At 39.0% G+C, this 12,535-nt stretch overlaps 1 protein-coding gene across 12 annotated transcripts in view; it reads left to right on the top strand.

Moving 5' to 3' along the window:
- The first annotated feature begins 294 nt into the window (after positions 1 to 294).
- LOC140063974 (voltage-gated potassium channel KCNC1-like) overlaps positions 295 to 12,535 on the top strand; it is a 91,213-nt gene continuing 78,972 nt past the window's right edge. For all 12 annotated transcript variants that reach the window (XR_011847672.1, XR_011847673.1, XR_011847674.1 and 9 more), the window contains exon 1: positions 295 to 1,091. Coding sequence is in view for 9 of the 12 variants with exons in the window: in XM_072110316.1 (XP_071966417.1) it covers positions 492 to 1,091 (600 nt within the window). In the remaining 3 variants the exon portion in view is untranslated. The remainder of the gene's footprint in view (positions 1,092 to 12,535) is intronic.

A 12,535-nucleotide genomic window follows, 5' to 3' on the forward strand; every position in this document is an offset into this window, starting at 1 on the left:
ACAATGAACGACCCATATTACAGATGAGATGAGAAGCTGATGAATATGGATTATGATGATGAGATAATATGATTGGGAAAAATTAGTAATAAAAACCTTCTGTTTCCCGTTACAGATTTCCAGCATATCCAGCAAATCCATCTGTGGACGAAGTATCCATCCATGTCCTTCCTTAGTCTTCCAACTTCATTGCAAGCAGCAGTAGAGGCTATCTAGAGATCCATCTATTTTTCTATAGAGTCTATATGAAGAACTGACTCTAGCTGGACCTTTCTTGCAGCTTTCAGTACTAAGTCTCTTCTTTTTGGGGAGGGGGGTGCAGAGAGAGGGAGAGAGGGGGGAGGTTGGATTGTGTTGGTGCTGAAGCTGAGGATGATGACGCTTCCACATTGAAGCCACACGATTCGATGTCCTAGTGAAACCTGATCTCTACTTGCGGATTTCACCAGGAAAAAAAAAAGAAGGAAAAGAAAAAAGCATCCAGGGCACATATGATCAGCTCAGTTTGTGTTTCCTCCTTCCGCGGGCGCAAGTCTGGTAACAAGCCTCCTTCCAAGTCATGTTTGAAAGGAGATATGGGCAAAAACGAGGACAGCGACAAGATTGTCATTAATGTTGGTGGCATCAGGCATGAGACCTACAGGAGTACCCTCAAAACCTTGCCAGGCACCAGACTATCCTGGCTCACCGAGCCTGATGCCTTCAGCAACTTTGACTATGACCCCAAGACTGATGAGTTCTTCTTCGATAGGCATCCTCAAGTCTTTGCCTATGTCTTGAACTACTATAGGACTGGCAAGCTACATTGCCCTGCAGATGTCTGCGGACCCCTCTATGAGGAAGAACTGGCATTTTGGGGGATTGATGAGACAGATGTGGAGGCTTGCTGCTGGATGAACTACAGGCAGCACAGAGATGCTGAGGAAGCGCTGGATAGCTTTGAGACGCCTGAGCCCACTGAGGAGGAGGAAGATGGGGACCTGAAAAGACTTTGCCTTCAGGAAGATGGGAGAAAGCTGGGCTGGTGGAAGAGGTGCCAGCCAAAAGTTTGGGCTCTCTTTGAGGACCCCTACTCTTCCAAAGCAGCCAGGGTAATGTATCCCACTCCCTCATTGCAGATCATTTTTTTCCATTCAATATATTTTCTCTAACACCGAGATGCACACACAAAAAAAATCCACTTCCACCTCTGCCCAGGAGATGGCGCTCTTCAATTGTAATATGGATAATATCAAAGTTTCCTAATTAATCCTTTTCATGGTTCTTGACTCCTGCAATCTTAATGCATGATCAATGCAAGAAGTGATGTTACATGTCAATACAGACTACATCAGGAATGAAGGGAGATACAGCAGCATGTGCATGTGCTGCAGCTGCAGCAGGAATTCACTTTGTGAATACTACCAGGGAGTAGGGGAGGGAGGGGGGACTGCACTGCAGTGGAGGCTAGCTAAGATTATGAATGGCTGCACATGTAATAAAGTCCCAATGAAATAGCTTTATGTCAGAGCTTTTATATCTAATGGTAAGACTTAAGGTCATAGAATTGCAATTGGCTTCTGGAAGGTATATAGTAAGTATATAAATGATAGATTGGACTGTGTAGTAAGGAAGGTGGTAGGATTATTTTGCCTGTATCAATTTTTGTTTGTTGAGTTTATTGCTACAAGACACAACTGGGCCTTGACTATATTTGCCCTATTAGATTTGTTATGTTCTCTTGAAAGAGAGCCAGACATTTAAAAACTCATCTAATATGATCATGTAACCACAAGAATAAGGGACTTTGTTACAATGTATCATCCTTATTGAAAGAAACGTGGTGACCTGTGTCAGCTGCCCTGTACTAAGCAATTTATAATGTCACATGCCTTAATATACTGCAAATCCTATTTTATAAAAGGTCAGTCCTGCATCTAGTTTATTATACCTGCCTTGTACTAGGACAAATGCCACAATAGAAAGCAAGAAAACGCATGCAGTTCTGAGCTGCCAGCACTAGGGTGCACACTTCTTTCAAAGAAGTGAGAAACTGCAGCAAGAATTTCAGCTAACTCTGCAGATTCCCCCCAACCCCCTCCCCCAGCTTTCTCTTCAGATTAATTATCTATTGTCTAGTACTGTAAACCGTGAAATGATTAAAGTCCATAGCACAGGCATAAATAACTATCCGGCAGAGGAATTAAAAACACATTTAGGACATAAGATTAAATCACAATTTAGGAAAAAAAAAGAATAAAGATAATAAAACTGGGCTTTAATACAAGTGTGTATGTCATGAATATACTGAGGTACCTATTCCCTCTAGTCTATAAGGGCACATATAAGTATGGCAGATCTGTAAGGCCTGTAATGCATTTTACATACTTTACTGTATTAAAATTGTAATGTATGTATTTGCATTGTGCTATATAGTTTTGTGACCCTAACAGAAGATACATATGTGCTTGATGGTTAAAGGGTTATTAAGCTTAAACAGGCATGCATTAATGCAAGCTGTAGTCCCCTGTTATCAGCCACTCTAGGTGGGGGGGGGGGACTCAAGAATGACTTGAATTCTAATTCATCTTAATTATCTCCAGTTCTGAGATGATTCAGGCAGCTTCTTGGCTGTATGGCCTTAGCTGTTCAGGCAAAGAAGTGCTTTAAGGCCTGATCTAACTGTCTTTAAGACTTGGGATGTGTTAGTAGTTATCATCTTGGGTGCTGTTCAGCAATGCGTCTGTGAGCTGTCCATGGTACTGAAGCAAACTGCAGTGCTACAATTCACAGGTTTTACAAATACAGCTCCTTTTAAGGTTAGCCCGAGAGCCCTATGCCTACATCTTTCTATAGATTTCGCTTTCTTTAAAGTAAAGATAAAAAACACATTAAAATACATTTTTAATTATTGGTGTGGCAGTGGAGTAAACCAGGTCAGGAGTTATAAGGTTAACACAATGTGTATGGTGTTTGGTTTTCCATAGAACTTCAGCTAAACCAACAATGTATTAGCTTAGTTATCACAATGTAGGATGGAAAATAAACATAACGGGAATAAATAGGAGAGACAGGGCCCAGCAGACTTCTGAATGGGGCCCCCCTTCCCTCTTAAAGATATACATGTTACTCTCATATATACTCACATATTTATATACCTATATTTACACATTTATACGCTCTTACACACATACACATACATATAAAGCATATACACATCACATATACACACAGTGCCATATACAGCATATGTAAACACTTACAGTACATACACACCATAAACCATATACACTTTATACACATCACAGATACACACATATATCAAATATACATGACATATATTTTATATACAAATTATCCTGTACAATGTGCAGTATAACATGTATATGATGGTGCACATCCTCCAATCATTAGTGCCAGGTCGAATGGCGGGTCCCCTTGACACTGCGGGCCCCATAGCGGCTGCTATGGCTGCTACCGCTGTAGTTACGTCCCTGATAAACAGGTAAACCCATCTCTATTTAAATTAAATAAGAATTCAGCTTCAATTCCATTTATTATGGCTATTCAATAGGCTAGCCATCTCAATTTTTATATGTTAAACATGTAGCAGGCTGCATTTATCTAGCACAAATATATTATCATATAATCATAATTTCCTTTTAAAATTTAAAGACGTGCTACTACACCATCTTAGGTAGTTACTATGACATAAAGTTCTATCCTACAGAGCTAACACTCACAACTCTGCATCATCTGTATATTAGAATAAACATATCCTGTATATTCTAGCTGGAAAATGACAGGGAGACAGAGAGACAATCTCACTGAAGCAGTAATCTTGATGTTTGGGGATTATTACCATGCCATTTGCATTACTATAGCATATTGCAGGCACATGCGGCAGATTTTAATTAGCTTGAGTATTAGGGGTTGGGTGTCAGGATTCAATGTAAAGTTCTACATTATTTTTTAAAGTATAACCAAGCTCCCTTCCATGGAAACTACCTATTCACAGTATCCCTAAATTTAAGGCATTCAATTGTCCATGCTTCATTTGTTAGAAACCTCTGGGAGCCAATTGCCTCTAGGAAGTAGAGCAGCCTCTAGGAATTTATCCAAGGCAGCGGTATTGATTGTGGAAAGAGATGGATTTTTATGCGGCCCTGAATATATTTTATTCACTTGCATGGCTGTGATAAATTATATATAGGTGAATTGTACATATCACATTCCCACACGTCATATTGAGAGCTCAACAAGGAACATTGTTATTTCAAGATACAAAGGAAGCATCTATTATGTGAGCCACAGGGGTCCTTATTACTGTATTCATGGACATAGGTCATATGGAGACAGTGCTGTGTAATGTCATATACCAGTCAGAGGCTTCTAGTACAGGTATCAGATCACAAAGCAATGACAGATGTGGCTGAGCTGCACTGCTGCACTGCTTTGTGCAGCAGGATAACAGGATCATTTAGTAAATTCATCTGCAGCCCTCTGTAAGGTCATGTTCACACTGCCTTTGTGGCTTTTGTTTACAGGGTTGCTCTAAGATTGGGATCACACATCAGATAATTGATCTTATTTTAAGATGATTATTCACCTCCAAATTTGATTCAAAACCATCCGATTCTTTCTGTGGCAGAAACCTGAAGCTGAGTTGGGATAGATACTTCCACTGTTCCACAACCAGATGCATACATGAAGCTGCATACATGAAGCTTAACCATTTGCGACCATTCGCATCAGTTCCATCAGCGATGGCAGATTCACAGAAATTCTTACAGTGGATTTGCTGCTGGAAAACCTGGTGCATGGAAACCTGGTGCTGAAGACTATGCGGCTTATATGTAGGATATGGAAAATATGTAGTGTGGATAGAATCATCTCTACTATGGCTGTTGCCATCTGTATAGTGCAGTATGTAGTAGTATCATTAACTAGCTGTGGCATTTTCTATATTAAGTACATGTGCAGATATACACATCCTAACAGGAGTGAACCTAGCCTCTCTGCTACCTGAGACAAACTTTAGAAAGGGGTCCCCTCAACCTCACCCAAATAGTAATATTATTTTCTTTTGTTAGCAAGTTGTTCATCCAGTGTTTCCCATCCTTGCAAACATCAGGTGCAATGAGATACTAGTGGTGGCTAGGAACTGTCATGTGTTCAAGGGCATACTCCCAGAGGTGCACAATTATTAACTGCACTACTGATGCTGCCACTACCCTTTTTGAAGTTGATTTCACCCTGAGTCAAAAGCCCCAATTTCGCCTCATGTCTAAGTAACTGTGTCATAAAAATAGCTGTTTATTACTTTATATGGAATGGATTACCCAATTTATATACTTTCTCAGATCATGACTTCAGACCATCTGGTTGAGGTCCAATGTTCCCCTTTGTAACCTGATCACCTACTTGCACAGCTTCCTGTAGGAATATCAGAATACTATTTTATTCATTGAAAACTTGCCTTGAGGCGACCAAAAAATTGATTTTTATTTAGAAGACCAACATTTAGAAGACTATCCCTTACAATTTAGGGGTATGTTTCCTTAGGTAATTCTTTTTACCATTGATTACCATAGCAACCAAGTCTACAGTACTTACTAGTGCATAGTGGCCGCAGACCTTATACATGAAATCCTTGATGTAAGACTTAATTTGAGAAAAAAAAACATAAATTCATCTAACTCAATTACTGACTGAATTTCACCCAAAATAAGATGTTAACGGCTTACCAATATGACATGTTTATCAATAATATTATTGCTGTTTTAGCAGCAGAGATTTCCACTTATCCCTTGGTGCAGATGTGCTGGAGTAAACTAAAGTGTATAAGATTCAGAAACCTCCTAAACGCCCAACCATGTCCATTAGCAGATTCCAATGTAATATGCAATATGTATGACAAGAGAATTAATTCACATATTGTACAACAAATATAACAAATATTTAGGGAAACTAGTCTCTCATTCCAGTAGAATGTCCCTTATTTACCACGCATAAAATGACTCCCTTATTTCTCTACATATAAGTCAAATATTACTACATTAGCACTATACTGCACTTTAGACGTCACCTTATATATCTTCTATATACATATAGAATATATTTATATATTTTATAAAGCTTTACTGCATGAAAAATGCCAATATTCATGTTTGGGTTTCACAGTTTTTAAACTCCATTTGTGCAAAAAGTTTTGCGTAAATAGATATTTTCACCATGCTCAAAAAGAAGATGTTAGAGTGGTCCAAACAGATTTACTAACTTAATATCAAAGCACCTTAAAAAACACCAGTGTTGATATTAGCCTCAAGTGACTTTGTAGCTCAACACCTGTCCAAGGACTAAGAAATGTAGGAGTTTTTAGGAATGCAGTTATCTGCAAGGCATTAGCAGTTCAGGGTTTTCACAACATACCTTACTAAAAGAAAACTGTTTATAGCCAGATTTGTGAAAATGTTTAAGCCTTGGTAGAAACATGGTATGAATATTGTGGTTAGCTGCAGCAGAATCACCACCAGATAAGTTTTGTTGCAGGTGTGCAGTGAAAAGTTTTTTGAACAGCTTCTATGACTTACAGATGTACGGAAAGTATTCAGGCCCCTTTAAAATTTTCACTCTTTGTTTCATTGCAGCCAATTGGTAAGATCAAAAAAGTTCTTTTTTTGCTCATTAATGTACTGAAATATCACATGGTCATAAGTATTCACCGTTTTGCTAAGTATTGTGTAGAAGCACCTTATGACAGCCATGAGTCTTCTTGGTAATGATGCAACAAGTTTCTCACACCTAGATTTGGGGATCTTCTGCCTCTTCCTTGCAGATCCTCTCCAGTTCCCTCAGGATGGATGGTGAACGTTGGTGCAGGCCATTTTCAAGTCTCTCCAGAGATTCCCAATTCAATTTAGGTCAGGGATATTGCTGGGCCAGTCAAGAATGGTCACAGAGTTGTTCTGCTTTGTTATAGATACTTGTTCTGATGCTTAGGGTCATTGTCTTGTTGGAAGGTGAACCTTTGGCCCAGTCTGAGATCCAGAGCATTCTGGAATAGGTTTTCATCTACTTAGCTGCATTCATCTTTCTTTCAATTGCAACCAGTCATTCATATGCATCCTGTTTACCATGGATGTATATGGGAACTACTACCTAAAAGCTTGGACAGACACTGTAGAATATGGTGTAAAAAGAACTTAAAGGGATTAGCCAAGTTTAGAAGGTGTCGCCTATTCTGTGGAGAAGAAGATAATAAGTGTGGATCAAACTGTTTGGAACCCCCCACCAATCATGAGAACCAGACCCTGCTATTTGGAGCCCTAATGGGTGGAGCTGCAGAATAGCATGTTTCCTGCTATTCTACTCTATTATATGGGAATGCCCAAGCTCTGTGCTCCTGTGGATAGGGGATGACTTGTAAACATGGGACAACCCCTTTAATGGACATCTACCACCAGGATGAAAGACTGTATGCCTGTGGGGCTCCAGGCTCCATTAACACCTATGGAGCCCCTCAGGCTCATTTGCATATAGTCCTTTATCCTGGTGGTAGATGCCCTTTAACATACCCACACTCTAGGTAGTGATGTAGAAACTGTAAATTTAAAGCTGTTGCACAACTTCAGCTCCCAGCATGCGCTGAAAGTTCTTAACAAAAAATCACGCACTCACTCATCTGTTTTCTACGATGGCTATATTGGCATTAGATTAAGCTGACACATGATACATTTGTAGCAAATGTTACCTTGTTTATGATAACATAACACATTTGGTTTGTAACACATGTCAGCTCATTGTTATCTCATTGTAATCTGTAACTTTGAACAACATATATATCTACATCCATCAGGTTAAATCACATGACATCAAAGGACAAATGACATCACTGCAACACCTTTTATGTTAGCTTAGTTTCTCAGAAAAATACACCACACCCATTTTTTGTAAAATTCACATACTCACTTGGAAAATGTGGCACAAAGCATGTCAGACCATTTTTTTCTAACTGTTGCTTGATTTATTGTTTACAAAACATTAGGTGTGTCCCATAGATATGTGATGCTGTAGTTAGATGATGTTATATCACTGTATATGTGTTGTTCCTGTAGCATATAGTCATTGGATGCAAAACTTATCCTACAATTATTGAATCCTAAGGTCACATCAATATGAACAAATTACACCACTAAAGCAACTGGATGCCGGGGTCATATGACATTACATCACTATGCTGGAAACAGTACTGTGAAGTCACATGACATCCCTGCAGTCACGGATTTTAGCAACTAAGGTAATATTCCAGTACATCACAATGGATATATGAATCAATCTTACTTATGGTTTATACTATTCTGCACCCAAATTTCCTTATACATATATTCCTTCTTCGTATAATGTATATGTGTCATTTCATTGGATACAAGATTCCTTTAGCATCTTTCATTTAGTTAATTACTTTATCACTTTCCATCTTTTTTATCTCATATGAGCTTGGATGTTTAATTTGCCAAAACTTAGCTTGAGCCGCTTATCAGAAAGATGGGTGACTGTGGATGCAAAGCATTAATTATGAATCAGGACACAATTTGGCCTTAAGTAAAACTTGCTTGCATATAGACATTGGGTGGAAGGCACGCTTCTGTAGTCTTCATTAATTAGATGGCCCTGCAATATTCACTCCGGTTTTAATTATTTTTAATTTAAGAGAAATATTTTCTTTTTTTCACAAGTTAATATGATCAAACTATTACCTGCAAAAATAATGACTTTGGTATGGCACAGATTTCCATAACTCATAAAAATGAAAGCCTCCTAGTCGCCCTAATTAAAGATTCCCTTTTTGTCTCTGCTGTTATTTTTAGCATCAGCCTAGAGGTATGTTATGTCATCATGGGAATGATTGTGTCTTCTTATAACCAAGCAGAAATTCTCAGGATTGCAGTCAAAGTTCTTCATATAGATGGGGGATCTCACTTATAAGGAGTCACTGGGGGGGGGGGGAAGTATTCATGACTTTGTGCATATTTTTTTAATAATATGTTTGCACTAGCGTCTTCTAATTTATTTTCTGTTGGTGAAAAATAGGCAATTTTTTCCAACCATCTCTCCTTGGTGTTAGGTAAGATCCTAATGTTGTTGTTGCCTGCGTTTTCTGACCTTATTCATGGTACAAATGCAATTTACACAAAAACTCTCCAAAATACAAGCATTTTAGAAAGTTTATGTGTAACAGTTTTTGTGTAAATTGAATAAGTTTCATGAATCAGGTAAATCAGTTTCCATTGGTCCACCATGACGGCCACCTGTAAAATATATAGGCCATCTTGGGGGAAGTGGTGGAAAAAAAACAACATCAGAGTCCAAGGAATCTGAGGAAAGGGTGCTATTCTTAATCCGTAATCAAAAACAAATGCAGATGATAAAAAGTCACTGATCCACGCGCACCCTTGGCATGGGGTGGCGTAATAAGGGGGGAAATAGGTACAATTACTGGCCTGCGTCTATTTCAGTGTTTGTACATCAGATTCTTGTGTGGGTGTTTTAAAATGTAGTCAGTTTTCTGTTTATTTTTATTTGTTAAATTAGGAAATAGGGTTGATTTCTATTTTTTTTAAGAAATCCTTTTGGTCCCTTCTTGGTATTGTATAGAAACATTACTGTATTACTGAGAATGGGTTTTCAATATCAGAGCAATGAGGGGGGTCCAAAACTCTGAATCCCCCCTGTAGGCTGCCTCCAGTGTCAGAATCAACATGGAGAATGAAGCCAGAAGTAGAGCCCTGTCCTCTTTGCATTGGTCAGCCCCATTAACTGCAGCTATTTCAGGTGAATAGTATTTCCAAAGACCATCAACACAGAGAATGGAGCTGTACATCTGTAGCTCTGTTCTGCTTTGATTCCAACAATGGAGGCAGAAAAAGCAGCTCAGCTCCTGTTTACCTAAAAGCTACCGTTCCTGGAACTGACTACTAAATAGAGAATGGAGCTGTTCTTCCAGTTCTACTTTCTGTCTTGATTTCTGACACTCCGGACCATCTCCCACCTGACATTGATGACCTTTCCGATGAACAGGAAAAAACTTTTATAACTTAAGCATAGTAGCCCTGGAATACTTTACAAGGGTCTTGACTGCCAGGACATTGAATGTACTCTAATCTGGCCTGAAGTAGTGGGTGTACCTGTCAGTTACTGAAGGGAATGCCCTCCTTCAATTACAATCAACTGAGAGATTAAAGGACACCTGTCATCAGGTCTGTGTCACTTGTCCTGTCACCTCTACCTGTTGGAGCAGCTCACAAGGATCCACCCCAGCCTTTATCTAGTTATTTCATGCATTAATCATTGTAAAATCATCTATTCTTTATTATGTAAATGAGGCTGGTCACATGGTCAGAGGCAGTGATGTCACCCCTGTTACCCCTCCCCTCTCCTCCCCCTGCTCATGTCTGTGTGTAATGTATAGTAAAGCATTGGTAGTGTGTGTGCTGCATCTGCTGACATGCTGCATCCTCCTAATATACAGGTGAGAGACACAGACATCAGCTACACATGAATCTGACATGTTCTGCTGTAACATGGCTGCCTGGAGCTGCTGTATCTCTCCTATACACACACATGCACACACAGGCTGCAGGGGGTGTGGCCACCAGCACCAGGAAGCACATCATTATACAGCCTCACACCATTATACATGCATGACGGGTTCTCTTTAAGGGGGTCATTCATTATTGACTCTTCACCAGTTTTTGGGCATTTTGTTTTCCCATGCTGTGTCTTGTGCTTCATATTTATGAAGTGTCAGCACCACAATATTTTGTCCTTTTCTGACACTCATGCCTTTTTTATTGTTGGTCCCTCAATTTGGGCAGAGTTTGGTAATCCCAACACTTATTTTGCGCTTCTAGATTCCTAACACTCCCCAGTTAACATTTAGAATGATGCCAGCAATCATTACCTGGCCCTTGCTAATGTAACCATATGTACAGACAGGAGCATAACTAGGAAATGCTGGGCCCCATAGCAGACTTCTGCATGGCGCCCCGCTTCCCCTTAAAAAATATAAACATATTTTTATACACACATGTTTAAACAATTACACACATGTATATACTTATATACACACTCAAAAATACATTTATACACTCCTATGCAGACAATTATGCACTCATATATACATTTATGGACTCCTACATATAGTATATAGACATAGTCACATAATGTACACACTCATACACTATATACAGAACATATAGACATAAAGTATGTACACATACGTATAGTATATACACATTATATACACAGTATATTATATATATATATATATATATATATATACATATATATATAGACATACAGTATATACACATCATATATATGCATACATACAGGATAACACACCATGTACACACATGCAGAATATAGACACACACACATACATACATGATATACACATGGTATATACACATACACAGTGTATACACATCATATACATCAGATACACACACAATTATACACATACACACATATATAAATGTGTATATATACATTTATACACTGATACACACTTGTATATGCTCACTGTCAGGCAGTCTTCTTTTCCTAGGGGGTTGGCAGAGGTCACAGATATGATTTTAGCAGTCCAGTAGGTGCAGACCACATTGGGGAAGTAGAGAGCAGGAAGTAGAAATGAGAGATTTCTAGTCCTGCTGTCTTGCTCTCCACTTCCCTTCAATCTGAGGGGCCGGCTCAGATGTGGATGATGCATTTTGTTCTATACATATTGAGCTGTAAATGTGCTGAATAGCATGTATATAATGGTGCACATCTTACATTGTTTTTGTGTCAGGACAGGTGACTGGATCGACTGACTCTGTGGGCCCCATAGTAGCTGCTATGGCTGCTACCCCTGTAGTTACGCCTCTGTGTATAGTTGTTGAAGTCCTTGATGGACTTATCTGATGAATAATCTCTGCAGGCTAGGCTAGGCACTCCATGGCTGCTAATACTGTATTAGCAGCCTGGCATTAGTAGAGACAAGTCTGCGGCTGTTTCCATTAATGCAGTCAATGTATTACTTCAAAGTAATTTCAAAGATGGATCTTTTTTTAACAAGCCAGTGATTGAATTCTGAAATAAATTTTTTCCCACAGTCAGCATTTATTAACTGTCTGATGGGCCTACTAGCCACCAATAACTAGAACTGGGTTCCAAGTACCTCCAGTTATCTTCAGCACAGAGTTGTTGAAACAACATTGATAGTCTAATGGACTGATGAGGCCCCTAGTGATCATATATATATCATCTTATGGCTAGGTGAAAAATGTGACTTGTGGGACTTGTTGTAATAATAACTCTTTATTTATGTAGTACCATCAAATTCTATAGCACTTTACAAATCATGGGGTACATATACAAACATAAGAAGACATAACAGAGTAATAACATGGTCAGATGGAACAATAGGAATGAGGACCCTGCTCGCAACAGCTTACAATTTATTAAACTGTTTTCCCTACTTAGTGTTATATTGACTCTCAGCTAGGCAGGG

The sequence above is a fragment of the Engystomops pustulosus genome, chromosome 6, assembly GCF_040894005.1.
Source record: "Engystomops pustulosus chromosome 6, aEngPut4.maternal, whole genome shotgun sequence".
NCBI classification, from domain to species: Eukaryota; Metazoa; Chordata; class Amphibia; order Anura; family Leptodactylidae; genus Engystomops; species Engystomops pustulosus.